At 37.1% G+C, this 27,753-nt stretch overlaps 14 protein-coding genes across 14 annotated transcripts; 8 read left to right on the top strand and 6 right to left on the bottom strand.

Annotated features, from left to right (window-relative positions):
• Nucleotides 1-83: 83 nt before the first annotated feature.
• Nucleotides 84-2,372, bottom strand: ELE39_001047 (threonyl-tRNA synthetase; the record flags this gene model as incomplete). Its single annotated transcript, XM_067344086.1, has 1 exon — nucleotides 84-2,372. The coding sequence occupies one exon, from the start codon at nucleotides 2,370-2,372 to the stop codon at nucleotides 84-86; it is 2,289 nt and encodes a 762-aa protein (XP_067200124.1).
• Nucleotides 2,373-3,327: 955 nt separating this feature from the next.
• ELE39_001046 (histone H2Bv) lies at nucleotides 3,328-3,723 on the top strand (the record flags this gene model as incomplete). Its single annotated transcript, XM_067344085.1, has 1 exon — nucleotides 3,328-3,723. One exon carries the CDS (start codon nucleotides 3,328-3,330, stop codon nucleotides 3,721-3,723), a length of 396 nt encoding a protein of 131 aa, XP_067200123.1.
• A 1,849-nt stretch (nucleotides 3,724-5,572) lies between these two features.
• ELE39_001045 (meiotic recombination DMC1) lies at nucleotides 5,573-6,601 on the top strand (the record flags this gene model as incomplete). Its single annotated transcript, XM_067344084.1, has 1 exon — nucleotides 5,573-6,601. The coding sequence occupies one exon, from the start codon at nucleotides 5,573-5,575 to the stop codon at nucleotides 6,599-6,601; it is 1,029 nt and encodes a 342-aa protein (XP_067200122.1).
• Nucleotides 6,602-6,710: 109 nt separating this feature from the next.
• ELE39_001044 (Rab7 GTPase) lies at nucleotides 6,711-7,639 on the bottom strand (the record flags this gene model as incomplete). Its single annotated transcript, XM_067344083.1, has 2 exons — nucleotides 6,711-7,160; nucleotides 7,442-7,639. 2 exons carry the CDS (start codon nucleotides 7,637-7,639, stop codon nucleotides 6,711-6,713), a joined length of 648 nt encoding a protein of 215 aa, XP_067200121.1.
• Nucleotides 7,640-7,899: 260 nt separating this feature from the next.
• ELE39_001043 (importin-beta N-terminal domain-containing) lies at nucleotides 7,900-11,478 on the bottom strand (the record flags this gene model as incomplete). Its single annotated transcript, XM_067344082.1, has 2 exons — nucleotides 7,900-11,290; nucleotides 11,420-11,478. The coding sequence occupies 2 exons, from the start codon at nucleotides 11,476-11,478 to the stop codon at nucleotides 7,900-7,902; spliced, it is 3,450 nt and encodes a 1,149-aa protein (XP_067200120.1).
• A 942-nt stretch (nucleotides 11,479-12,420) lies between these two features.
• ELE39_001042 (STOP repeat involved in microtubule stabilization) lies at nucleotides 12,421-13,386 on the bottom strand (the record flags this gene model as incomplete). Its single annotated transcript, XM_067344081.1, has 2 exons — nucleotides 12,421-13,116; nucleotides 13,363-13,386. The coding sequence occupies 2 exons, from the start codon at nucleotides 13,384-13,386 to the stop codon at nucleotides 12,421-12,423; spliced, it is 720 nt and encodes a 239-aa protein (XP_067200119.1).
• A 1,235-nt stretch (nucleotides 13,387-14,621) lies between these two features.
• Nucleotides 14,622-14,894, top strand: ELE39_001041 (uncharacterized protein; the record flags this gene model as incomplete). The annotated part of the gene is made up of 1 exon (XM_067344080.1): nucleotides 14,622-14,894. The coding sequence occupies one exon, from the start codon at nucleotides 14,622-14,624 to the stop codon at nucleotides 14,892-14,894; it is 273 nt and encodes a 90-aa protein (XP_067200118.1).
• A 411-nt stretch (nucleotides 14,895-15,305) lies between these two features.
• ELE39_001417 (protein with signal peptide and 6 transmembrane domains) lies at nucleotides 15,306-16,340 on the top strand (the record flags this gene model as incomplete). Its single annotated transcript, XM_067344456.1, has 1 exon — nucleotides 15,306-16,340. The coding sequence occupies one exon, from the start codon at nucleotides 15,306-15,308 to the stop codon at nucleotides 16,338-16,340; it is 1,035 nt and encodes a 344-aa protein (XP_067200494.1).
• A 607-nt stretch (nucleotides 16,341-16,947) lies between these two features.
• Nucleotides 16,948-18,450, top strand: ELE39_001416 (signal recognition; the record flags this gene model as incomplete). Its single annotated transcript, XM_067344455.1, has 1 exon — nucleotides 16,948-18,450. The coding sequence occupies one exon, from the start codon at nucleotides 16,948-16,950 to the stop codon at nucleotides 18,448-18,450; it is 1,503 nt and encodes a 500-aa protein (XP_067200493.1).
• Nucleotides 18,451-18,529: 79 nt separating this feature from the next.
• Nucleotides 18,530-20,605, bottom strand: ELE39_001415 (RNA methylase; the record flags this gene model as incomplete). The annotated part of the gene is made up of 1 exon (XM_067344454.1): nucleotides 18,530-20,605. The coding sequence occupies one exon, from the start codon at nucleotides 20,603-20,605 to the stop codon at nucleotides 18,530-18,532; it is 2,076 nt and encodes a 691-aa protein (XP_067200492.1).
• Nucleotides 20,606-20,902: 297 nt separating this feature from the next.
• Nucleotides 20,903-21,352, bottom strand: ELE39_001414 (nop15p nopp34 nucleolar with 1 RRM domain; the record flags this gene model as incomplete). Its single annotated transcript, XM_067344453.1, has 1 exon — nucleotides 20,903-21,352. The coding sequence occupies one exon, from the start codon at nucleotides 21,350-21,352 to the stop codon at nucleotides 20,903-20,905; it is 450 nt and encodes a 149-aa protein (XP_067200491.1).
• Nucleotides 21,353-21,954: 602 nt separating this feature from the next.
• Nucleotides 21,955-24,963, top strand: ELE39_001413 (putative low complexity; the record flags this gene model as incomplete). Its single annotated transcript, XM_067344452.1, has 1 exon — nucleotides 21,955-24,963. The coding sequence occupies one exon, from the start codon at nucleotides 21,955-21,957 to the stop codon at nucleotides 24,961-24,963; it is 3,009 nt and encodes a 1,002-aa protein (XP_067200490.1).
• A 272-nt stretch (nucleotides 24,964-25,235) lies between these two features.
• ELE39_001412 (ribosomal of the PO L10 family) lies at nucleotides 25,236-25,904 on the top strand (the record flags this gene model as incomplete). Its single annotated transcript, XM_067344451.1, has 1 exon — nucleotides 25,236-25,904. The coding sequence occupies one exon, from the start codon at nucleotides 25,236-25,238 to the stop codon at nucleotides 25,902-25,904; it is 669 nt and encodes a 222-aa protein (XP_067200489.1).
• Nucleotides 25,905-26,179: 275 nt separating this feature from the next.
• ELE39_001411 (uracil-DNA glycosylase) lies at nucleotides 26,180-26,833 on the top strand (the record flags this gene model as incomplete). Its single annotated transcript, XM_067344450.1, has 1 exon — nucleotides 26,180-26,833. The coding sequence occupies one exon, from the start codon at nucleotides 26,180-26,182 to the stop codon at nucleotides 26,831-26,833; it is 654 nt and encodes a 217-aa protein (XP_067200488.1).
• Nucleotides 26,834-27,753: the final 920 nt, after the last annotated feature.

Genomic DNA, 27,753 nt, shown 5'->3' with positions numbered 1-27,753 from the left:
TACTGTGAATCCAAAAAGTGGTTTTAAGTTAATAATTTTAGGATTTTGATATTGTGAAATGTTCATTTAAAAAAAAAATGAATTTATTGAATAGAAGAATTCGAGTCGATGCTTGAAGGGAAGCCCATGGAAGAAAACTTAAGAATGAGTTCATCCAAAGTAAGGACTTCCTGGGGAACAGTGGTATCTCTACTACGGAGAGTGACTTTTTTGTCTCTAGCTTCATTTTCACCAATAACAAGCATATAGTTCCACTGCAAAAGTTGAGACTCTCTGATTTTTTTGTTGATGGTTGCAGCACTATAATCTCCAGCAACGTCGAAACCTCGTCTGTTAAGTTCTCTTTCTACAGATTTAGCATACTCAACAGTTTTTTCTGAAATAGAAAGAACAATGGCTTGTCTTGGAGAAAGCCAGAAAGGTAATTTTCCTCCAGTATGCTCAAGAATGACAGCAGACATTCTTTCTACACTACCAAGAATTGCTCTGTGAATGATAACTGGTCTTTTATATCCTTGTTTAAGGGAATTATCGGTGTTTTGATCAGAATTTTGGTTGGAGGAATTTTCTTGATTTGATGATTCTTCTGAGACATTTTCGTCAGTCCTATATTGAAGATTGAATCTAATTGGGAGTTGGAAATCAAGTTGGATAGTACCGCATTGATGCTGTCTTTTCAAAGCATCCCAAAGCATAATATCAATTTTTGGACCATAAAATGCTCCATCTCCAGGGTTTAATTTCCAGTCTCTACCAGTTTTGTCTAAGGCAGACTTTAAGGCACTTTCTGCCTCTCTCCATTGTTCTTCTGTCCCCAAGTGTTCTTTTGGCATTGTGCTAAGGAAAAGATCAAATGTGAATCCCAATTGACCATATATAAAGAATAAAAAGTCGAGAGCTTTAAAAACTTCTTCCTGGATTTGTTCAGGAGTACAGAAAATATGTGCATCGTCTTGTTGGAATCTTCTAACTCTAGTTAAGCCATTCAAGGCTCCAGAAAACTCATTTCTGTGAAGTACTCCGAAATCGGCTAATCTAATTGGGAGTTGCCTATATGATGGGTTTAGATGCTTGAACATAACACAGTGACCTGGACAGTTCATTGGCTTCAGACCCCATTCCTTCTCCTCTACATCAAAAATGAACATATTTTCTTTGTAAGCAAAGTAATGCCCTGAAGTCTTCCAGAGATCACAACTAAAAATGTTTGGAGTAATAACCTCAGTAAATTCACGAATTCTATATTCGCTTCTGATAAAGTCCATTAACTTATTATAAAGTCTTGCTCCTGCTGGAAGCCAGAAACATGACCCTGGTGATACATTTGGGTCGAAGAAGAATAGTTGTAAGTTCGATCCCAACAATCTATGGTCGCGCTTTTTGGCCTCTTCCAGCATATGCAAATACTCATCTAAACGTTTTTTTTCTGGGAAAGATACACCATAAACTCTTTGTAATGCATCATTTTCAATATTTCCAAGCCAGTTACATCCAGAATTCTTTGTGACCTTAAAAGCCTTAACAATTCCTGTATGAGGAATGTGGGGGCCTGTACATAAGTCTACAAACGACCCACATCTATATATTGTTGTTTGGGCTCCATCTGGAATCTTTGACATGATTAGTGAAATCTTAAATGGATTATCTTTAAAAAGTTCCAATGCTTCTTCTTTATTACATTGAAGCCTTTCAAACGGTTGTTTTTCGGAAATTATTGTTTTAGCACAATTTTCTATACCAGAATATTCAGTATTACTAACACTATGGGTTCCCATATATGAATCATAGTAAAATCCTGGATTAAGAGCTGGCCCAATTGTGACTTGAGCTCCATATTCATTTTCTAAACATTGACCAAGAATGTGGGATGAGGAGTGCCAGAAAACACCACTACCTTCAAGGGAATCAAATGTTAAGATCTCCAGTTCACAATCTCCTTCTAATGGTCTAGTCGCATCCCAAAGTCTCCATCCATCGCTTTGATCTCCATGCCCCTGACAGCATGTTTCTTCTTCATCTTCTTCAATACCACGAACTTCGTCATCTTCAATATATGATGATTTATTGTATCTGATTTTCGCTACAATGCAGTTCTCTGCTAATTTCTTTGAGATTTGCCTTGCAATTTCCATAGGGGATGTTTGGAACTTAATTCCATCTTTTTGGTCTCCATTTTGCAGGGTGATTTTAATTGGTTCATTTTTTGAAGCTTTTTCCCGGAGTAGTGCACTTTGCTTTTCGTGTAGTGCTTTAAATAGCAAGAGACGTCTACTTATAAATTCTGGCTTCTTTTCAACTTTGAATTCTCCACCAATTTTTCCAACGCTAGAAAGTGTTTTTTCCGTACCTTTTTGAATTCTCTTCGGATCCATAGTGGAAAATTATTATTAAGGTTTCTAAGTTCAATCTAGGGATTTTAAATGTAATTAGTAATATATCTACAATGTTGAGTATATTTACTTAAAAAATAAGTTATTTTTTTTTATTGCGTTTTTTTCTGACAAGATTTTTTTATCAGGGGAAAAAATATACCGCACAATCTTTAGCTTGGAATTTAATAATTTAAATTTAATTAATCTGAAGGTTATGAGGATATTGATATCGCCAAGTTCATTCTATTTAGATAAGTGAGTAACTTTTTTTTTTCAAAGTTTCTCGAAGAGACCAATAAATCTACTTTCCGCAGTTTTCAGTATTGAATTCATACTACGAAAACACATCTACCAAATAGTAATGTTTCTAAAACTGTTAGCTTAGCTGCTAATTTAGCAAGTTGAGAAAAAAAGGGAATTGAATTAGTTAGCTCGAATAAAAAAAAAAATTATAACTGATCGAATTCTAAACAATTTAAAATTTTACCTCAATTTTTAATGCGACTCCACAAAAAATTAAATTGTATTATCAATAATAAAACCCCTCAATATATCTATTGATTATTTGCCTGTATTGGTATTACTTGCATGCATGCAAACATGCGGGAAAGTCTTGACAAGGTGTATTTGGGCTTAAAGTGGACTTAATTGAATTAATATGAATTCGAATGGGGGTGAAAAATAGTGGAGAAAATAAAACAATATAACACCAACAGAGATGTATCTGAAAATGTAGGAACATATGTTAATGCGCGATTGTAATAAGTTGGAATAAATTAAATTAAATTCTTTTTTTTGCATGGGTAGCAATAAAATAGACAAAACACATAAAAACGAGTAAAATAGCAATTTCATGTGGGTATTATAATATAATAGTCGATTTGCCCGCGCTTTCCACTTGAAAAAAGGAAAATTTAGATATTCAGAATTTTGCTATTTAAATAATAAAATCGCCATGTCAGGGAAAAGTGGTAAATCAATCAAAGGACCAGCTCAGAAGCAGCAAGCAGCAAAGAAGACTGCAGGAAAGTCTCCAGCAGATGGTGGTAAGAGGAAGAGACGTAAGAGAACAGAATCCTTTGCTCTTTACATCTACAAGGTCTTAAAGCAAGTTCACCCAGAGACTGGTATTAGTAAGAAGAGCATGAGTATCATGAACTCTTTTATAAATGATGTTTTTGATCGTCTCTCAGCTGAGGCTGTCAAGTTGGTTCAGTATAACAAGAAGAGAACTTTATCTAGCAGAGAGGTTCAGACTTCAGTTAGACTAATGCTTCCAGGTGAGCTTTCAAAGCACGCAGTTTCTGAAGGAACTAAGGCTGTAACCAAGTACACTTCTGCATCTGCATAAATAAAAGAAATATGATCATGAATTAGTTAAGAGCTTGAGCTTAATAATTAATTACAAGAGCGAACAGTAAGATTATGGTTTTGAGAAGTTGATATATGTTTATCTATGAGGGCCTATTAAAACAAAAAATTTGGACTCAGCCTACAAACTCTAAGCGTATTTTTGATTTAACAACTTATGAAAAGGAGGGTGCTTAGTTTGAGTTTTATCTTATTTGATCAATTACGGATTTATTCCCTATGCAAAATGTGATAAAGGGCATTGTACATATTATGTATATTTGTAGGGTTAAACTGAATATTTTGCATCATTTGAGAAATAGTGGGCGAGCTAATTACAATAAATTGGCCAATAATCACCAGCTGAAAATTCCAATTATGGTGTTAGTTATCTAGATAGGTATTGCTGACTAGTTCAGATTTTCTGTTCTTGTTTGTAAATTAGTTATTAATTTTGCATTTTCTTCATTATAATGTTCTTTTCGTTTTCCACTATTCTTTTGCTTCAGTTTTTTACCCATATCTCAATACATAAACCTATTAATTAATCGATGAATTCATACTTGCATGTATTTTTGTACGAAATCCCAGTGTTGCATTGTCCACATCAACTGAAAAGTTGCATGCAAGAATAAAGAAATTCATTTGGAGAAATGGTAGGAAATAAAGTACAAATAATACATTAAATAAAGAACGAATTAAGTGTATATATATTATCTGGAATGTTATCGAATGAATCATTTGCTAGTTTTTTTTTGTTTAGACTCCCAGGATGCTTCCAGGTTCTAGTATTGGAAGTAGGGAAATAAAAGATTAAATGAAAATGGATAAGGCGGGAAATGTTTAGAGTTAGAATGTAATTAAAATATAAATATCCGCACTTTCTTTTTTTTGTTTCGTCGGAACTTACCTTCATTTTGTTAAGAAGAGTTTTCAAGTCATCCAATTCTTTTTGTAGTTGTGATTTGAGAGATGATTTCGTATTTAGGACAAACCTGTATTTGGTTGGTTGAGCGGTTTCAAAGTAAAATTGGTTCTCGTGTATAGTTAGTTTACTTACATTCTAGAAACTTCTCTGTAAACCTTTTCGTCATCCTTAATGCTATCGACCTAAAGAGATTTTTGGTGGGGAAAGGGTGGCATTTCAAATAATAATGGGATTAAGCGGCTCTAAAGTATGAAAATAATCTTTTACACTTACAGATTGAATTGCAGCTTCCTTAGACTTGATAGCAAATGTTGTCTTAACAATTCTGTTTTGGAGCATAAGTTGGTGCTGTTCCATTTTAGCAATATATACACAGATTATAGATGAGACTCAAGTAGCGGGTTTTTGGAAAATGTATTTAAAAAAAATAACCAGAGGTTATTTTTAAGAGGGTAAACAACATATACGAAACTTAAAAAAAAGGTAATGCGTTGATGTTAGGGAGGGGTTCAAAAATGGTCAGCGCGCGCAAGTTTTACAATGATTTTGCACAATTGCATGACGATTGGTTTTTAAATGAAAACGAATTTTAAAATTTTATCGAGGCCAGATTTTTTCTGGGGCAAGAGTAAGATATATTCTCTTGGAATATATAATAAAAAAATAATTGCGAAATAGAGTTTGTTATAAATTATTTATAATTTAATGTATAAGCAACAAAAATATTTTCCCCATCCAGTTAAAATAATTGTTTTACCGGTATGACAAAAATGATTACATGCAAATTTTAGACGATAACCCGAGGATTATTTACAAGTGGGTGAATGTGCATGCAATTAATGAGAAGGTAACAAATTAAACAAATAAATTAAAAACAAAAAAGAAAATTAGGGGGAAGAAGAGTTAAATTGAATTTAAAAAAATGAGTGCTTTTTGTCAATCAAAATCAGTAGCTAAGCAAGTTTCTGCTAAGGGAGTTGAAGAAGAGGCATTCGTAGAAATTGACAAATTGCAGTCAGCAGGAATCAATGTTGCAGATATTAATAAGTTGAAAACTGCAGGTTTGTGTACAGTATTAAGTATAATTCAAGCAACCAAGAAGGAATTATGTAATATTAAGGGCCTTTCTGAGGCAAAAGTTGAAAAGATTGTAGAAGCAGCACAAAAGTTGGATCAGTCATCAAGTTTTCAGTCAGGAAGTGAGGTAATGAGTAGAAGACAAAATATCTTAAGAATCACTACAGGAAGTGAACAGTTCGACAAAATGTTGATGGGTGGATTTGAAAGTATGTGTATTACAGAAATTTTTGGTGAAAATAGGTGTGGAAAGACTCAGATTTGCCATACTTTATGCGTGGCAGCACAACTTCCTTTGGAAATGAATGGGGGTAATGGAAAGGTCTGTTTTATTGATACCGAAGGTACCTTCAGGCCGGAGAGAATCGTCAAGATAGCAGAAAGATTTGGTGTACAGGGCGATGTTGCTTTGGACAATATTATGTACGCAAGAGCATATACCCACGAGCACTTGAATCAACTAATTAGCGCAGCAGCAGGAAAGATGATAGAGGAAAAATTTGCACTTTTAATTGTGGATTCTATCATTGCATTATTTAGAACCGAATTCTCAGGAAGAGGAGAGTTAGCGGAAAGACAACAAATTTTGAATAAAACATTAAGTAAGCTGAACAAATTGGCTGATCAATTCAACATTGCGATAGTTATGACAAATCATGTTATGGCAGATCCTGCAGGAGGAATGAGTTTCATGCCAAATGTGGCAAAGCCTGTTGGCGGACATGTAATTGGTCATGCTTCACATGTAAGGCTTAGTCTAAGAAAAGGTAAGGGCGAGCAAAGAGTATGTAAAGTTTATGGTTCTCCACATTTGCCAGAATCTGAGTGCGTAATTCAGCTTTCAGATGGAGGAATTATTGATCCAATTGATTAAGTGGAATTAAAAGTTCAAAATAATAGGAGAATTTATATGATCAGGTAAAGAAAAGGATTAATACTCCTTTTCTATCATCTTCTCAGCTATTTTTGACTCTATGAATTATTTAACAAGAACAGCCCCCAAATCCGATTTCTTGGTGTTGTTGATTGTTATTATTGAGAGTTAATGGCTCTGGAATGTAAACTTGATCTTCAGAAGTTTCTCTATAAAGTGCTCTTCGACCAATTTCCTCGAACGCAGCATCTACGTTCGTTGCATTTTTTGCAGAGGTTTCAAAATACTCAATGTTTTTGGATTTACACCATGCTGAAGCCTTTTGGGAACTAACTTTTCTGGATTTTTGATCGAGATCCAACTTATTTCCCAAAACAACAAAAGGAAAAGAGCTTGGATCTTTTGGAGTTGCTTGAATTAGAAACTCTTCTCTCCAAGCATCCAATCCTTCAAAGGATTTTGGGTTTGTCATATCGTAAACTAGTGCGCAACAATCAGCTCCTCTATAAAAAGCTACTCCCAAAGATTGAAATCTTTCTTGGCCTGCAGTGTCCCAGATCTAAAAGAATGAATTCGAATTAATTATTGAATGTTAATAGTCAATCAATTAAAGATTATCATCTACGAACCGAGGATCATTACATAAAACTTGGTCTTGTATTTATATTTATATATGCAAAAAGCAACTTGCAGAAATTCCAATACAAAGAGTACTTTACACATAAATCACCCTCCTAATTATCGCAATGAACCTAATCCATTAACTTTCCTTCTTTCTCATTTCTCTTGTTTTGAAATCTCCAATGTTCGGATCGCAGCCTACTTTCTTTTTTAACTTACCTGCAGAGTTACAAGCTTATTGTCAATCACGATGTCTTTTGTGAGAAAATCCGCTCCAATTGTGGCCTTATACTGAGTAGAAAATTTACTATTTACATACTGATTCATCAAGGAAGTCTTTCCAACGCCACTATCTCCCAGGATAATCACCTTAAGAAGCACTCTTTTGCGATTTGATTTACTCTGGACCATTGACATCCTTCCCCAATCTAACAAACAACAACCTAAATTCAAAAAGAAACAAAATCGTCTTTAATAGTTCCTATTACTTTTCTAATTTTTTTTAAGCCTTAGAAAATTAAAATAATATTGCTCACAGGATTTTATTTTATTTTTCCCTACTCTACTAATTCCGACTCGACGTAGTTTCCCGCCCATTCTGCAATTTTAGGAACATGTGCATGCATACATGCAAACACTGCAAGTGGAAGCAAAAATTCCCAGCATGTAATTCAGTTCTAGAGAGAATTTGAGCGGATTGAGTGGGCGAAGAAATGGAGATTTCTTGTAAAGGCATCTTTGCTAACTGCTGAAAGGGTTCCGTCAGTCCCTTTAAGAAGGTCCTGGATGAGGACCTGATATTTGGCTTTCTTCTCATCAACCTGCTGGCTAACAAGCTGTTGTTGGATGTTCTGAAATTCATTGCTAAATAGAAGAATCATCCCTAGTAGAGACCTTGAAAAAGTCCAAGTACTGAGGTCGCCGGTGGTGATTAAATTGAACATCAATTGCATGATTCTAATCAGAGCATTTGGTTGTTCAGTCATAAACCTATATACAGCTTTTCCCTCAGGGGTGGAGCCTTGGCAGCTTAGCGAGGGGCTTCCTCCGCCGAGCTCACAATTCATATTATCATTATTTCTTGAAATCCCCATTCCATTAGGAAGGACAATCTTTTCCTTTTCAAGAGTTGTGAAAATAAAGCTGACAAAATGATCCAGAGTGGCGCAACAGGCAAGAAGAACCACATTGTCAACGGCACACAGACCAGATTCGATTGAGTAACAAATGGTTGCAAGGTTTTGTGGCTCCAAGGAAGTGATAAAGGTGGACATGAAGCACCTGGTTGCAAGTTCCAAGAACTCATAATAAGACTTGAGGCTCTTAATATAGGACTGCAGATCGTGCTCGGGTATTACCAGGCACATTCTACAGGCAAGTTGCAAAGCGTTTTCCAGAGACTGGTCCTGGTAAACCTCAAAGACTCCAAAGTTGGTGTATCCTCCAGACAAAGCATGGCAAAGCATGGCCAACGTTGTAGCCAGACCCTTATACTTTTCTTTATAAATGTTTTGGAAGGAGGAGTCAGGCTTAGAGAGGATTCTCGAGCCATAAGTGCAAATTAAGGAAGAGACCTCTTTGAATAAGAGAATTCCATTTGGAGAGGCCTTGTCGAAGTTTATTCTTTGGGATTTGTTATCCACAAACTCAGCCATAAACTTGAGCAGAGCATTCATCACATCGGAATCCTCCCAGAGCTTGTCAGCCGCCCAGGTGAAGAGATGAATTCTACTCTGTCCTAGCTGTTTGGGCCGGTTTACCAACCAGTTGAAAAGTTGGTTGTAGCTTTCAGGGCCGACACAAGCCATACAAATACCCCTCAAGTCTCTTGCCAAAGCCATCAACGGAACCCTGAACTGTCCAATATTATATCCACCGCCGTTCGAAGAGTTGTTTCCGAGGATTATTTCATCCCAAATCAAAGTAAAAACCTTCTCCAGAGGTTTCATGAAGTCTTCGAAAGTTGTAATAGGCTGAGTTCCAGGCTCCTCTTCCTTAGAATCCAAGAACAAGAGTTTCGATAGGGTGAAGTAGTAGGAAGTCCTGTGTCTGCCGTATTTTGGATTGTTCAGAAAAGCGAACTCTGGAGAAGCATGATTGCAGAGTATCTTCTTGACCTGCTCATTTTTGAGAAGAAGTCGTCCAGAGACTATCAGGTGGGTGGTCCTATCAGTGTACTGGACAATCGAGATCCCAGCCACCAATTCGTGAAAAAGAGAAAGGGTTTTTTGAACTACGCTCTCCATATTACTCTTGGCCTGCAGATTCCTCCCAATCTTGCTGATAATGAGGCTCAGTACATCATCATCGGATTGGACGCCTAGAATAGATGCTAGAGTGGCGTCCTCAATTTCAGGCTGAATGAATTGCTTGGCATAATCTCCGAGACAAACCTTCCTAAACTGTTCCAGGAAATAGAGATAAGCCAACTCCAAGGACTCAGGGGTTTTGGGAAGTTGGTCGGTTTGCTGGGAGAGCCCAAAGACAAGTCTAGCAAGCTTCCCGTTTAAAACGTGGTGTGAAGCCTGGTTTTTTTGATCTGGTCTACTACCTCCAGATGAGGATGAGGAGGAGCCAGGAAGCAAAGGTCTTCTTAGTTTAATGCTGTGGCCTCCAATTAAGGCTCCGTGCATATAGACACACCAAGTTATCTGAGAAATAAAGCAATCCTGGGAAATGCTTCCGTTTTTAGCTGCATCCGTAACCTGTTCGAAAAGTTGGACAATGAACTCTGCAGTTTCGTGGTATTGGCATCTACTAAGTTGAGAAAGAACGTCAAGCTGTTCAGTTCTTGCAACTTCGCTTTCCAGAGGATCTTCTACATCCGAGCCTCGAGCAATGGCCTCGGCAAGCTTCATCCTGCTTTGGATGAAGGTTACTGTTATATGATGGATATACTTTTCGAGGTTCTGAGGAGCTCTATCTCCTTGGTAGAGCAGAGGAATAACCATATGACTCCAAAGGCCAAGAAGATAGTGCTTACTATTTGGCAAGACGCTCCACTCCTCCAGAGACTTGATGGTAAAGTTATACACCTGATCTATCCAGAGTCCAAATGCCTCCGAAGACGAGAGTTCCGTCAGCTGGTTCGCAGTGTTGAGCTTCCCCAGAAGTCTACAGAGCTCATGATAACAGCTCTCGTGTTCAAGACCCATCTTAGTTTGGATGATCCCAGCTGTACCGGTCATAAGAGCTGCCAAAGAGCGGGTTCTGTCGGCCTGGGTAGGGAAGAAGGACCTCCTGATCGAGGAGTAGAGAATTAGGCACTGGAGACAGATAGAGGCACAGTCAGGCATGGAACTGTTTGGAGAGCAACACTTGGCATAAATATCAAAGAATATGATGGGGATATACTCCTCCCTGAGGATTGTCCAAGAGTGGGGAACCATAACAGTGTTCTGCTCCTCAGATGTTTCATCAGGCACTGTTCCCATAAAGTCATATGAAAGGCAACAAAGAGTCAATTGGAGGACCTGGCGAAGAAGTCTGTACTCCTCGTGCTGGTTCGATACTGAGACGCTTCCCAAGTGAAATTGGCGAAGAGTTTTAATTGCGATCTGAAATATTACTGGAAGGGAAGTGTCTCTGAAGAGTATTGCGGCCCTTCTGTACTTAGCAAAGTATAAACCTGTGGAAGTTTGCATTTCTTGAGTTAAAGTCGTGAATATGATTAAACCAATAATCCAATGAGGAGTGGAAGCACTAAGAAACTGCCCAACTTGATCGGTAATTGTTGGCCTGGGAGACAGGGAATCCAGAAGCCCAAATTTGACCAGCTGAGCCAAAAGACGTACAAAATGGCCGACCAAATAAGGAGCCGAACGCAACATATCAGGACCACACTTATAGAGGTAATTCAGTAGAAATGTTTTGGTTTCCTCTTTCTGGTTATCTGGAATTTGAGCCCAACAGGATGTGAAGAGCTTAGAAAGACCGGTTGCAGCAAACATTAAGGCGTGGGGATTGCTGCTCTGTGCAAGTAAAGCTTGGAGCTGAGTCAGACATCCAAGATTACATGTCAGGGGAAGCAAAACCTCGTGAGCCTGCTTCTGCTGATTTACATCTCCCCTGCAAGTTCATTTAGTAAATTAGAATTAAAGTTAAATGCCGCAAGAATTTACAAGATCTACTCTTGGCGAGAACCTGAGCCCCACATTCAAGGCCTTTCTCCGCTCTCACCAATTGTTATAAACTTACCCATAGAAAGACTCACACAGCCCTTCCAGCTGCGAAAGTTGACTCGGATCTAAGGACATCACAAATCCTTCCGCTTGGAGAATTAATTATTAACTTAATCGTTTGCTTCCAAAGTAGTCCAATTTCCCTCTTTTTTTTTCAGCTTTATTCTGTGAGGGGCAGTGGCGCCTAAATTTGCTCACGTATGTCTAGTCAATATTTTAAGGAGCTGCTAAAATTTGCACGAAGAAATTAAAAATTATGTGGAGCAACAATATGAAAAGCCGGAAGGATTGAGGACTGGAGAGTTCGGTGATTTGAGTCTCAGCGATTGGAGAGTTTGGAAATTGGAGGTCGGCAATTATGTAGTTTACAAAGCTTTTATAAAGGCGAAGCAAGGCATAGTTCGAGAGGATGGAGAAAGGAGGTGGACAAAAATAGCGATTTATTTTATTTGTGAATGTGTGTGCATTTACATATTTCAGGTATGTTTTAAAGATTTTTCTGGGTTACAGGAAAACTGGGAAAGCGAAAGGGCTATTTTTGCATGCAAATGACTTCTTTGACAATTTTCCATACCTTTGTGAGAAGCAATTTATTATTAGAATGAACCCGACCCCCCTTTATTCAAATGTAAGTGCATGTGCAAAAAATTACACGTAATACTTGTTGCTAAGAAATCGCATGGCCCTATATTCAGATAATGTACAATTGGTGGAAACGTTGTATGCAAAAAAAAAAAAAGTAGAGCCAAAAAATAAACAAATTAATTTAATATCTCTAAGAGTTTGGAGTTTTTTTGTTTTTTTTACTATCTTTGGGAGCTAAATAGTGGATATTGAAGGGTTGGATGAAAGAAACTTTCCAGAGGAAAATCAGAAGGGTAGTGATAATCATGCCAAGCCATTTCGTCAACTGAAGTTCTTGGTTTCTCATTATCCCGCTGAACCCTTTAATCCTTTAATCCCAACCCCCTCTCGTTCTCTTTTATTGTGTATCTTGTCAGGAGTGTGTTGAAACATCTAGTACCAATTTTTAGAGACTGAATCCCAGAACATAGTGTGCCTACCAGGAGGAGGATGAGGAATAGGAGGGAGAAGACTGACGGGGCAAACAGGAGGCTGTGCGCCTTGATAAGAGTTTCTGTAGACGGTCTCGAAGTTTCGGTCTTCTTTGGATGGGCTGTAAACTTCGGAGGGGTTAACTATCTTTTTAGGAAGATCCCATTGTTGATAATTTTCTCTGTATACTGAGTTGATTTCGCCATAAGGAGAGGAGACTACTTCTGGAGGTGGCTGAGACTTCTTGAATTTTGGAAGTTCCCACTGTCTGTAGTTACTTCGGTAACTTGTTGCGAAATCACGATTCTCAGGAGACTCAGAGAATTGTTCTGCTGGCCTGACAGCCTTTTTCGGTAAGTCCCACTTTTGGTAGTCTCTATGGTAACTAGAATCAGAGTCAAAAGGAACAGATTTTGGTAACTCTTCTGGAACTGGCTTCGGAAAAGTTGGCAGTTCCCACTGCTTAAAGTCTGTGTTATACGAGCTTTCTGCTTGAAAAGAAACTGAATCGTGCAATGGAGCTGGACAGACGTGTTTTCCGCATGTACACAACTCTTCCACTGACTTTCCAGGTTGACCGCTTGGAGACTTTGATCTACAATGTTCATCTGGGCATCTTCCAGTTCTTCTTCCTCTTGATAAGATGTACTCTGATTTCTGTAAGTAGGTTTGAAAACTAGTTAGATTTTAGTTATGAGATAGCGGGAATCTCCACATTGGCCTATGATTCCTTTTTTAGTGTACGGAAAGGCCAAATAATGTGTTCCCATGTTAACTGTCGGAAACGCCAACTAAATAGAGTGCATTGAAAAGAAAGCCCATAGATCTACGCACTTTTCCTTCTCGAGTTCAATATATTTATAAGTTGGTCAGGTTCCCAATAGCTTTTGAAAGCTAACTTACCTCACTTTCTAAGAATGCTGACATTTCTGACTTTAGTCAATTAAAACCCAAACCGTTTATTTCAACAATTAATGAGAGCTTAATGATCCAATTTACCCAATTATATGTTTATAATTTGAATTTCGTGAATTTTTTTTCTTCTGTATACGGCTATAACTTGCACCAATTTTTTTTATATTAAATTACCTACTTGGGTGAATAATATCACACACTTTAAACGAAATAGCTCTGTAATCAAAATATTAGTAAATTGAAAAACCAAAAAACTTGAGAACTCTTCTCTCAGAGTTTTCTATTTTATTTGTAAATGCTGAAAACTTAAACTCTACTTATATGTTTAGAACCTCTATTTAGTCTCACACTTGGCTTTAATGAATTAAAGATTATTATTAAAAAAAAAAAAAAGAGCCACCAAGTATTGTCTTCGGGAAATCTTTTTTATTTTGTTGATATTCTACTTATTTATATCAAATTATCGTCATATTTACCAATTTCTTTCTAGGGAAGGTCCGGGGCTAACTCTTATTTAATATTCCTTTTTAAAACCCAATTATAAATTTATTGTTTATGTCAAATTTACTCAATCCTGGCAACTCTCTCTCACTTAATTCTCCTATTTCCCTTGATTTTACCTCAACTTTCATTTGATTTCTCCACATTCTCTACTATTTCTAGATTTGTTTAAGCAGTTTCACAAAACTAATTACTGCCGCCACATGCAGCCTTTTGTTTATCATACCTGCATAATTGCAATCCCGGTATTTAAGTAATGTCCACATGAAAAAAAAGAAAAACACGTGTGAGAAATGTTTGCATGCAAATATGCTCGTAATTTAGTAAAGCCAGGAGGTGTAGTAGTAGGGGAAGAGAGGGGAATTTCTGGCTTTATAGATCGGTAAATTTCAAAAGTAACAGAAAACTAAAAGAAATCTGTGAATTGTACGGGGAAAAGAGAAAACTTACCCGTTTCCATTTCTTTCTCTGTGTTATTATAATGAGAAATTACTCAGCTAAGTAACAACCTTTTCTTGACTACTCATGTTGCCTTGTTTTATTTTTTAATTCGACTTGATGTAACAGTGCAGTATATTTATTAAAATTAATTATAATTGCCGCCATTTTAACTAAGTAATAGCAAGGCTAGCTACTAGAAAATAAAATAAAAAGAGAAAGTTATTAAAATTAGTCTATTATCGAATAAGAACTGTAAAAGCTAGAAATATAGGTTAGAAAGCTTTGACAACACAACAGGACGTAAAATGAACTTTGAGAGTGAAATTGTTCAAATTACCTCAAGAGTTCTTAGGGAATCAAATTCAAACCGGCCAAAAACATCGTCTGAACCGCATCAAAAAATAGATGAGAAAGTGATTCAAGCAATAGGAATGATAGTAGAAGAATGTATAGACAGCAGTCTACAAGCAGGAGTGCACAGAATGTTAACTAGAGACTCGTCTGAAGTGAAGGCAGAGGACATCTCAAATTATGTTAAAACCAACTACGGGATTTCCAAAAAGTTGATCGACAAATAAAGCTAAACTGCTAGTAAATGATTGTATATATTCGTTTATATTATAGTGCACATTTTTTTTGCGGATTCTCTAGGTAACACTTTGGATAAAATTATTCGAGAAAGTTGAGCGGCAACTCACACAAAACCAGGTGAATATATGACCGGAAAAAATTAAGTGAAAGAGAGAAAGAAGGAATGAAGATAGATATATAAAATATAGAAAGAGAGAGGAAAAATATTTCTAGATTGTGCATGAGCCGCTTTTTTGGATTTTCTCCCCCCCCCAACATCCCAGCAAATTTATTTTTCATTGTCAAAATTGTGTTGAAAATTTAATGATAATTTTTTCAACCGGATAGTGCAACTGGCGCTTGAATGCTCCGATTCAAAATGTTATCGGTTTGTGTGAAGCTCATAACTATATATTAAAATGATGGCTATATTAAAAGGTGCTTCTCACAAGAAGGTGATTTTTTCATATTTTTTACTAGTTGTTTTCCTTGCAAACATCTCCCAGATCTTAGCAGGGGACCAAGGAACCAGCAACGCTCCAAAATCCACCCAAAATGGAAGCTCTAATAAGGAGAACTTTCTGTATCTATCTTTGAACAAGTACGTCTGGGTTCACGACGCCTGCAGTTGGTTCCATGCCCTAATGTGCATTACTTGTTATGGAGTTATCACTTACAAGGTATATAGCGATAGAAGTGCGTTAGGAATTTCCATGCAAACATTATGTGCACTATGTTTTTCAGAGTTCTGTGGCGCTCTTCTAAATGTATGGTTTTCTTTGTATACTGGAATTACTCTGGACTGGTCATTCCAAATTGATGTCATTTCCACATTTTTGTCGGTTCTGTGCTTATACACTGTATGGAGAAAGTTTTCAAACTCTATTGAAGACCAATACGATACTTTTGGACTAAATATTCTAGTGAGGATACTTTCTATTCTGGGCTCTGAATCTGTAGATAAGGATGCGATCCGAAATGGTGAAAGGGCTGGAAAAATCAAGCCTACTGGTATTGCAGGCTCCATTTCTGGATCACTATACTGGCTCGTACTTTACATGATAGCCGTTCCACTTTCCTTAGTCTTCCTAATGTTTAGAAGTAGAAGAAGGCTTGGTCTAATCACCTCCCTCCTAGCTTATGATGATGCAGTTAGAGCATTAGCTCTAGTTCCTCAATTATATATGTTTCATATCAAGAGTCCAAGAAAAGTTTCCGAGCATTTAGCCCTATTCGTAGTCTTTGAATTCGTACTCAAAGTTCTGGCATTATTCTACTGGGTTTCAATGCCTTTATTTAGGATGCCTCATGAGTCCAGGAATTATAATATAGCTGTACAAATCTTCAATATAGGCATTCTGCTAGACTTTGCTTACCACTATTTCAGAGCCAAATTCAACGGTGAGAAAACACTCCAGTACGCCTCTGACCTAATTATCCCATTCTCACTTTGAGAAAACTTCGTTTCCTTTCTTAAAACAGAATCAGGTAAGGCAAGGTCAGTTTAGGTCAATTTAACACAACAAAATTGCACTTTGGCGCTTTCTATTTTTTCTAAGAGGAACTCAGGTAGCCAGTGTACAATGGGCCACAATTAGGATAAATGCTGGAATAAATTAGTGAGCTGAAAATCCAGATCCTGGAGTCCCCATGTCCTCTAAGTACAAACATTATAGTTTATTTTTGAACAATAGGTAATAGTATTTATTATGAGTAGAATTGATACAGTAACACAATAGAGCTACTGCTGCAACAAGGTACAGCTAAGATTTTACTGATTCTTGATAAATTGTGTCTCTCCCCTCTTCTGACGGTTTTGCCTACTCTTTTTGAGTGTGAAACTGATTTTGTTATTTGGCTGTCAAATTACCTCTTTTCTGGGGTTCTCGAATTTTTGTAGAAAGTCGCGGGAAATCTTTTCCAGCTAAATTTGTCTGAAAAGGCAATTAAACAAAGAAATAGAATTTTCCAGAATTCGGCAAAATTTGCCTGTAATTAACAACTAACACAAGTTACTAACCACTCCACCCTAAAGAGAAGTCGCCTTTTGAAGTATTCCTGATGGTTTTGGCAGATTTGGGAGGCCAGCTGGCCTCGGCTATTCGAAAGTTCCAGTCCAGCACCATTGCGGACGAGGCTGCCATAGACCTATGCTTGAAAGAAATTGCAACTGCCCTTCTCAAGGCAGATGTTAATGTCAAGTTGGTTGCTCAGCTCAGAAACAATATCAAGAAGTCTGTTGAGCAGGAAGATGTATTAGGAGGTTCAAATAGGCGTCGCCAAATTCAGAGTGCTGTTGTGGAGGAGCTGGTGAATATACTGACTCCGAGCAGAACTCCCTATGTCCCTCGTAGAGACAGGTCTAATGTTATAGTCTTTGTTGGTCTTCAGGGTTCAGGAAAAACAACTACCTGTACAAAGTTTGCCAACTATTACCAAAGAAGAGGTTGGAAAACAGCTCTGGTTTGTGCTGATACCTTCAGAGCTGGTGCTTTTGACCAGCTTAAACAAAACGCTACAAAGGTTAAGATTCCATTCTATGGAAGCTACACAGAGACTGATCCTGTTAAGATTGCTCGTGATGGTGTCAGGGAATTCAGAAAGGAAGGTTACGACTTAATTATTGTAGATACTTCTGGTCGTCACAAGCAGGAGGCATCCTTGTTTGTGGAAATGGAACAAGTTGTGATGGAAACCAACCCAGATGATGTTGTATTTGTTATGGACAGCCATATTGGACAGGCCTGTTACGACCAAGCCATGGCGTTTTGCAATGCAGTTGACGTAGGAAGTGTCATTATAACCAAGTTGGATGGCCACGCCAAGGGTGGGGGAGCTTTATCGGCAGTAGCCGCAACTGGAGCTCCAATCATCTTTATCGGAACTGGAGAACACTTTGACGAGTTTGAGCCTTTTGAAACCAAGGGATTCGTCTCTAGATTACTCGGACTTGGAGATATTACTGGCTTAATGGCTAAGATTAATGAGGTTGTTCCCCTAGACAGACAGCCAGATATGGTCAATAGGATTGTTCAGGGCATCTTTACATTGAGAGATATGTACGAACAGTTCCAGAATATGTTGAACATGGGTTCTCCGAGTGCTCTTTTGTCTATGATTCCTGGAATGGGCCCAAATATTCTTGCAAAAGAGGACGAGCAGGCTGGAATAGAGAGGCTTAAGAAATTCATGGTTATTATGGACTCCATGACGGAAAACGAATTAGATAACGAAAAGACGATTAATGCTTCCAGAATAGAACGTATATCCAGGGGAAGCGGAACTTCTAATGAAGATGTTCAGGAACTCCTCTCCCAGCACAAAATGTTCTCCAAAATGGTTGGCCAAATTGGAAAGCTTGGCTTAGGAAAGAAGGGAGGATTGGATATGTCATCTATTATGAAGAATCCTGCCCAATTAATACAAAAGATGCAAAAAGCTATTGACCCTAGAGTCTTTAGACATATGGGAGGAGCTCAAAATATGATGAATATGATGAGAGAAATGGATAAGTTCCAAGGCTCTCCAGATTTCCAAAAGATGTTTGGAGGTATGGGACTTTAGATGTCTCATGCTTAATATATTAGGCTTAGTATTTTATCCTACTCTATACTATATTTACTTAGTTAACTACTACATTACCTTAAATTATTATTAAATCTTTAATAGACTTCATTTCATTCTTTGACACAAAGAAACTGATCCCTGAATCTTCATAAAGAATCCCCGAGAGAGGAACTCCTTGGTAGAATTCCTTAAAGTTTGGATTTACTTTGTTACTTCCTCCATATTTCAAAATACTTGGGGGTAATATGACTACTAAAACACCCCCACTTTCCAGTTTCTTCTCACCTGAAATTTCAGAACAGAGTTCTTTCAGACCTAGAAGTTCTCCTTTGTTTTCGAGATCCAAAATTTCCCTACCTCTAATAAGTTTATTTTCATTACCAAGTAGATCTAGTAGTGAAACACTCACAAAAATCAATCTTCTTTTCATTAATCTAACAAGATAACTAGATGAAATCTGGTTAATTCTCCATTTACATCTTCCGTCTCCTGAAATTTTACCTTTAAGATACTCAAAAGCTCTGGTACCTACTGACCTCAGATCCAATTCTAGATTATAATTACAAATAAGCTGTGAAACGTCTTCCCCAATGAGATATATGGTCTTATTATGAGACTTTTCTTTCACCAGAGATGATTTTTCCATAAAATAGGTATTTTTCAGATGGCTTCTGATCTGAGATGGAAAATTTTCAAAATCTTTGTTGGGTTTACCCTGTTCATTTTGGTTACTAAGGCCATAAAAGCTTAATATAAGGTCCAAATCCTTGATTTCCACAGTTTCATATTTGCAAAAAAAAGATTTGGATACTTTTTCAACTTGAGGTACGTAATCAAGTTTCTTTTTTTCAATAACAGCAAAGAAGAATCCTCCGGTGTCGTTTATATGAGGTAATACTCTGAAACACTTCTTGAAATTGTCAGACTCATACCATTCTTTGGCTGGGAACATACTTTCTGTAAGCTTTTTTTTGAAGGGAGTATTTGGGACATTGTCAAAAGTATCAAAAAGTTGGAGTTCGTTCTGTTCCTTCAGGCCACAAAAAACTCCCCATGTTCTGAGACCCCTGGAAATTTTGAGTTCTCTTTCATCCAAATTTGTTGGTTCTACAAGTTTTGCCTCGGGGAACTGTCGTAAAAGAGTGGAGACAACTGCTTCATTCTCTATCGGATTAAGACTACATGTTGAGTAAACAAGCCTTCCTCCGTATTTTAATAGTTTGAATGCTCTGAAAAGCAAAGAAATTTGTTTCTTGTGGAGACTTAAAGCTTTTTCAGGTTTCCATGTTTCCCAGATATCAGGATTCTTTCGAAGTGTCCCATCCCCAGAACAGAGGGAATCCAAAAGTATTCTGTCGAATTGAAAAATACAAGTGTTACTACTTTTACTCGGTTTGAAAGTGGGGAAAAAGGATGCGTCTATACAAGTAACTAGAACATTAGGAGATGGTATTCTAGCAAGACGAGATGACAGTGTGTCCAATCTTTTTGGGCTTACATCATTGCAAATAAATACACCCTTTTGCAAGCTTAGCCCAAGCTGAGTATCTCTTGATGAGAGGATCATATCTAAGATTTGAGTGGATTTACTTCCAGGAGCAGAACACAGATCCAGGACTGAGTGTCCTGGTTTGGGATCCAGGCATATACAGGGGAGCATAGAAACAAGTTCCTGGCTTGAAAGCGTTCCAAACTCATCTTGGGAAACTATTAGGCTGTGTAATTTGGCTAACTGAGATTCTTTCTTGAGCATTTTCCTGGAGTACTGACTTAGAAAATACAATTTACAATTCCTACTTAGTCTTTTTTGCTCGAGAACAATACAATCATTTTTGTTAGGTAAATTATGATTATTACATAGCTTTTCCGACTCAATGTTCAGAACAAACTCCAACAATGAGTGCAACGAGTGAGAAATATTAACTCTCAAAGAAATTGGAAGCTGAGAGGAAAGCGAATGAATGAAATTTTGGAACTCGTTTTCTGTACATATTTTCTGTAATCTGTAGTAATTCTCAAATATTAAATTAGTCTTTTCAATGGGAGCATATAAGTGATTGTTATTGTGTTCACCCTCAATGGAGGCGTTTTCTACCTCAGATCTACCCGAATCACCTCTTCTTCTCTTGTTAATTTCTCCCTTTGCCACCATTTTGACCTATAGACCACTTTTCCCAAGTCTATTTTTACACCAGGAGTTGGCGCCAAACACCAGTATATACAGATTTGAAAGACCCACATTAATTTCAATAGGAAAAATAATAGGATTAATTTTGGGTTGAAAAGTTAAATGGCTCGAAAAGTGAGAGCTAAATTTAGATTAAAAAAGTAGAATGAAAGATGAGGAAGGGAGGAGCAGGAAGAAAGGGAGGCGAAATGTTAGGTGAAGAGGGAAAAGGAATAGATTTGAAAAAAGATTATATAAAAAATACGATATAAAAGAACACAACTACACGGAGGGAAGCTTGTAGTTTATACCCTCCTTTTCTAAAACTTTGCTGATTTTGAGTAGCTTCTTTTTTCTAGAAACGACAGACTTGTTGGTCTTTGCTCGCTTTTCTTCTTGAGATAAATTACTGTTAGACTCAGAAAGAGACTTCTTCTTCGACCTTATGAAAATGTATGGGTGGATACTTTCTTTAGGAAGCACGTGACATTTAAGACTCCTCTTAAAAATAATATAGTTGTTCATGGTTGAAGCTGCAATCTGAGCCACTTCCATTGATTCAAACTCAATAAATGCGTATCCTCTTGAGTGACCATTCTTCTTGGACCTACTCAGTTTAATCCTCAAAATCTTCCCGAACTGAGAAAAGTATTCCTTGAGTTGAGGCTCGAATAACCCAAATGGAATGTGTCCTACATATACTATTGCTCTCTCTCGCTTTGCCTTCGACATATATAATGTATATATATTACAGCACTTACGGCAAAATTGGATGATTACTTAATCTATAAACAAAACCTTCAGTGTCTTAGTCTATTCTCCTAAAGGTAAGTATCTTTCTCTATATTCTGTACCTTTCCTCTAAATTTAACTGGAGAATCTACCTGGCTTTTTTTTAATAATCTCTTTGACTATTAGACACTACTTGTTTTGGCGCCACAATATTTTTCTTTGAAAAGTTTTGGAATATAAAAAATTGATTTTTTGGTTAATAGAATACCGGCATTTCTTGCATGTAAGTTAATAAAATAAAGTAGTCTGGCAAATTTTTATAGCCTAAATAATCAAAGTATCTTTTACAGGGTCTTGCACCTTTATTCGGAGTGGTGAAGACTCAGGGAGCTCTTAGCTGGTAATACTAGCACATTAGTGAGCTAATAAAAAGACTCTTGAAAAGGATTTTCTTCTAACTTAGTTCTTTATTTTTCCTCTCGTCTTTGAATTGTTTAATTATCATTTTCTTAGTCCCATTACCACACTTGGGCGCCAATTCATGTATGGGCTTTAAAAGGTTGGAACTGAAAAATAGCAAAAAAAACTGAAAGGGGGAAAAAATGTCAAACTTTTCAATGGACATAAATTCCTCCCTGGAAAGAGCGTATAGGACAGTTCCGATACTGAAACCAGTGGTTTGGAGCGGAGTAAAGGAGCTTTTGGACGTTTCAAGGAACTCCCTTGGAACCAAGCAGAGGGAGCCAGGGTATTTTGGCGTGTCAAAACGAGCAAGTAGTGGGAAGGGAATAGTAAACGATTTGGGAATCACGACTTTGGAGCGTTCAATTCAATACCTTAGCTCTAGACTGGAAAGTTACGATTCCAGAAGGAGATACCTAGCAGAGGCTTTCAATTTCAAAAGAGCCCCTCATAGAGGAGGTTGTGGGCAGGATAAAGACAATTATAGTGAGTTGGGATCAGGAGGACTTCCAAAGTATCTTCAGACCAGCTATTCGAATTTCCTTTCGTACTTGATTGATGAGTCTACTACGTCTATTTTCCAAATTTATTACTCGGAGGTATTTGATTTATTCTCCACGGAATGGAATGAAAGGAAGTCCAAGATCCTTGATGGCCAGAAACAGGATATAGTATCAGGGTACTGTAATGATGATTCTCAATCATCAGCCAGATCGGAGTTCGGAATTTTGCTTAACCATAGGAAACCACATTTTGAGACGATACAAGAGCAAGGGATTGGTTCTAGAAGAGCCAAAGACTCTGTTAATGAGTACTACTATGTTCTTTCGGAAATTATTCCTAATATTACTGTTTCAGATTTGGCTTCAGATAAATATGTATCTATTCAAAGGATGTGTCTTTCTTCCTTCAATTCTCGCATCCAGTTGATTCAAGAAATGGGCTCTTTACTGGCTCCTGCTGAGTATAAGGAGGAAATTTCATCACTCTGGAGGCTTTTGACACTTTTGGTAGGAAACTCTTCAAAGAATAATTATACAACTCGTCAGATGATTTCAAATTCAATCAGAGCTCTAGAAGTTTCTGCTGTCGATAATGTTTTGTATCACAATTCTAACATTTTATTGGGGAACAGGTATGGCTCGGGAGCAGGAAGTAGCGTACTTATTTCCTTAAAGAACTTTATCAATTTTTGTAGGAAGTTGTTTATAAGTGAGACAACTGACCAAAGAAACATCAATTATCATGCGAATTTCCCATGCCAGCAGGTTCACTACTGGTTTTTGGCTTACTGGGCATTTAGAATAGGCTCAGGCCAAATACTTTGGGATATGGCATCCAAATTTTCCAATATACCTCAACATTTCTCCTTAGTATGTAAGTGCTTGGCAGCAATTCTTCTTTCAACAAGTAGTTCACTTTTGATTTCTCAAACATCTGACGATATTGTTCTAGGGGAGGAGAACTGGATTAAGCAATGTGTCCAATTTGACTTCAATAAAGGCCTTTACTCTAGCAGAGAATATAGAGAGCTGAACTCCATGTTTTATTCAAAGCCTAGCCAAGACGCAGAGTTTAGAGAACAGGCCTATTATCAGGTTATTTTCAGCATAATTAACGCTTCATCTCAGTCTTTAAATGTGATGAAACTTCTTCCTAATGCGAATATGGAGGACTATATTTGGTACCAGCTTCATATTATCCTCAAGACTAATGATGACAGCGAATCAGCAAAAGAGCTGAATGCTTTGTATAATAAACTCAAAAGCCAGACGGACCAATTTTCTCATGGAGAGGAATCATCAAGCCGCGATTTATCCATTCACTGCCAAGAAGAAGTGAGCCCTTTCTTGTTGACTCATACATCCAGGAGAGGAGAGGTTCTTGGAGGAAGCACCAAGTCAAGTTTGATTCGTAGCCAAGCTTCTCATTTGCACGAAAGAACCGCACCTAGTGAAGGGGATAACAATGACTTAAGCCAGAATGATAAGATGGTGAAGGAGCAGACAAGCCTCAATATGGCAAGGCTAATGTGCTATACTTTACACTTTGGGGAAGCAATGAGGTGGATATATTGTTGTCATCACGAATTAAAAAGCATACAGCTTCAATGGGTTCTTTACTTAGCCGTTGCTGGATTAATTCCTCTATGGAAAAAAATAGAAAGCGACCACTTTGGAGCTTTCTCTTCATTCTCTGACCAAATTGAACCAGAAGAGAGGGTTTTGAGTCTTTACGAAGTCCTCGAAAAATCGATTAAAAACTTCAACATTCCTTTCCCCTTTGTTGCAAAGCTTGCAAGGCTTTTCCCTGAATCTATGAGAACAAAGATATTGCAGAATTACGTGGAGTTCAGCCTTTTGCATGATATAGTAGAAGATGATTACACTGATAGTGCTAGCTTCCACACTTATATTGAGCAAGGAAAGTCTTTTGTTAAGTTTGATACATATGAAAGTATGAACACAAACGAGTACTCGGAGATTTGTGAAGAAATAAACAGCATTATAGCAAGATTAGCTAAGAATAGAGGCCACTATATTACCTCAATTCTATTTTTCATGGAAGCAAACCTCTTAGAGGAGGTTCTAGACACTATTTTGGATTGCTTAAGACTTCCAGTTTGCTATTCTTTTACTACTCTCAATACGAGACAACAACTTTTCTTTGACAAGCTCCAGACTATCATAAACAAGGTTTCCTCTGATTCTTCTTACTTGCAACAGGGACTTACAGTTCAAACTAAGCTTGATGAAGTTAGGTATCTGAATGAGATTGTGCATGCCTTTGTTTTAATACAAAAGGGTTTCTATCGCTCAGCTAAAGAGTATATAGAATCCAAGAACTTCATTCCAAAGTCAGAGAGCGGAATAAATTCTTCAAACGCAACTTTCTTACCAAAAATCATCGAAGGTTATGTAGTCTCATTGTTTGAGCTCTGTAGAAGCAACGACAATCTAGGCAGCAGCATTCCAGACGATGTCCATAATGCCATTTTCTGCAATTTCCACATTATCAATTCTCTAGTAAACTCTCTCACCTCAATGTACAGTATTCAGGCAAGCTCTGCGGAAAAAATTCATAAGCTCCTAAAAGAGATGTTAATTTTGGTCTCACCCGATCAACTCGCTCTTTCAAAGCATTCCTAATCTCTAGTTTCAGATGTTCAGAGGCCACTTGTGGTCAAATAGAAGCTCTAAAATCTATAGCAAACTACCTAATTAACGATTACATCCTTAACTTGTTATTTTTCTTAGAATATTTTGTTTTCGGATGCCTTGAATACATTTCATTTAAAGGAGACAAATTTGGCGCCAATGCGACGGTATGTAGATAAATGGGTAATAGTCAAATTGATTTTTGAAAAATATATATATATTTTTTTGGCTAAGAAGGAAAAAAGAAAGCAGGTGAAAACGAGATGGCAAAATCAAAAAGAGTGAAGAAGATTTTTATGACCAAGGATCTGAAGAAGAAGAGAAAGGACAAGTCAGAAATAATCGAAAACGTACATGAGTACATCGGTAAGTTCAAGTTTATCTATGTTGTCAAGCTGAGGAACCAAAGAAATACTGCTTTAAAACAGCTTAGAGTTAGGCTTGAGCCTGGAAAGCTATTAGTTGGGAAGAACAAGCTTCTTCAGGTCGCATTTGGTGCAGATTCGGATTCAGAGTCTGCAAAGAATGCTCATAAAATTTCTTCTTTTCTCCGCGGGGAAAGAGGCCTCATCTTCACAGATTTGGCTCCTGCTGATCTAAACAAAGTATTGGAAGAAAGTTCTACGATGGAGTTTGGCAGAGAAGGTTCATTTTCTGACATCACTTGCGTTGTCGAGCCAAACACAGACTTGGAGTGTTTATACAAAAGTGCAGAATTCTATATGAAAAAGCAATTCCCTCAGCTCAAGCCAACTCCTTTTGGTTTGGATCAGGGCAAGGTTATCATATGTGAGGAGGGGAGACCTTTGAATAAGTACCAATACTTGTTGCTTAAACATCTTGATATCCCTTCAGTTAAGTTTGAAGTAAAGCCAATTGCATGCCTTCACAACGAAGAGTTAACTCACTTTGAAAATATTGACATGGAATAAGCTATTGTATTTTTTTCTTTTCATAATAGGCAATTGTTCCATACTTTTTCGGCTTCCCTCCTGCTTATAATCCATTAATAGTTTCTTACTGGAAAACTTGAGGAGACCACGGAAAAGGTATTTGAGTATTATATAGAAGCTTTAATTAGTTTTTCCCATATTCTTTACCACTCCCCCTCATGTTTCTGCTTTTTTTTTATACTTTTAAATTCTATTGAACGATAATTTGGCGCCGAAAATTGTTTCATTACATGTAAATAAAAATATACAGAACGATGAGCCAGATGTCAATATTGTCTTACTTGAATAAAAGGAGTGTAGAGAATATTTATAAGGACAATATTGAGTGTGAGAGCAGCTCCAGGAACGGCTCTGGACTAAAGAATAGGAGAGTATGTATGGAAGAAACAGAAATTAAATCAAATAAGGTGGTTGATGAAGAGTGCCAAGAGTACTATCCGAGCGAATCGGAATTGAGAGATTACTTCGGGAATGAGTGGTTTGAGGCTCTCAAGGATGAGCTGAAAAAACCCTACTTTGTGGAGTGCATGAAAAAGGTGCAAGAGAGAAGAAATTATGCTAAAGTATACCCACCAAATGACAAAATGTTTAGCTGTTTTAAGGCCACTCCATTAAACAAGATTTCAGTGGTAATTTTGGGTCAGGACCCATATCACCAGCCTGGTCAAGCAATGGGACTTAGTTTCTCAGTTCCAAAAGGCGTTCCAATTCCTCCTAGTTTGAGAAATATTTACAAAGAAATAGGTAAATGTAACCCTGGCCATGGGGACCTATCATCGTGGGCTGATCAGGGAGTATTCCTCCTGAATTCTCTACTTTCAGTAGAAGAAGGGAAACCAATGTCCCACAAAGATTATGTAAGTTTGACTATTGCGATTATAATAATAGAAAAAGAACAAATTCTTTGAATGCGGTAACTTGTTACTAACTCCTCCTAATATACAGGGTTGGGATATCTTTACATCTATGGTTATCTCGAAAATTAACAAACTGGAAAGACCAATAGTATTCATGCTTTGGGGGAAATCCGCTCAAGCCAAGGCCACAAATGTTTGCAGAAAAAAACACTTGGTTTTAGAGTCAGCTCATCCCTCCCCACTCTCACAGAAGAAGTTCATGGGTGAGTTTTCATTTATAACAAAAGTAATCAAGGGGATAATTTATAATATTTTCAAACATCTACTCTTATCAAAAACAAATCTAGGTTGTGATCATTTCAACAAATGCAATGAATTCCTAAGAAAAACTCAACGGCCTGAAATTAATTGGGTTCCACAAAAAAAATAATCTTTTTTGAATTTAAATTGTTATTTTTTAACTTTGTACCGTTGTTTGTCCACATCAGAGCTCGGAATATGGTTAAAAAAAATTCAACACGTGTTTGCATGCATCTAGCAGTTCCACATAGTGTAATTTAAAGTAGCTGTAAAACATAGGTACAAAATCTTTAAAAAATGATTTTTTGAATGGAGGTACCAATATGTTTTTTTTTAAAAAAAGGGAATATTAAGTTGATTTGAATTATTACTTACTATTTTATGTTTGTCTAGTCATGTAAGCGCCGTGGGAGGAGAACAGGTTACTTGGCAAAAAAGTCAAAGGTGTATGAATTAAAGTGTTTTGAGAACATACAAAAATAAAGATTAACAAAATTCAGACTCAGTTGGATTCTTCACAATTCAAATTTTGTGTTTAATCTTACCACTCCTCCAGATTGTTGGTATAGATGGACTTGAAGTATAATTTATAAATAAATATTAAATATACATTTATAAATGCGTATGTATATTTTGGGGTTCTTGAAAAAAAGTATATAGGAAGCAAATTA

Source organism: Cryptosporidium sp. chipmunk genotype I, assembly GCF_004936735.1.
Source record: "Cryptosporidium sp. chipmunk genotype I strain 37763 chromosome Unknown contig_17, whole genome shotgun sequence".
NCBI classification, from domain to species: Eukaryota; Apicomplexa; class Conoidasida; order Eucoccidiorida; family Cryptosporidiidae; genus Cryptosporidium; species Cryptosporidium sp. chipmunk genotype I.
Note: the sequence above shows the minus strand (reverse complement) of the source record. Positions and strands in the feature narration are given on the sequence as shown.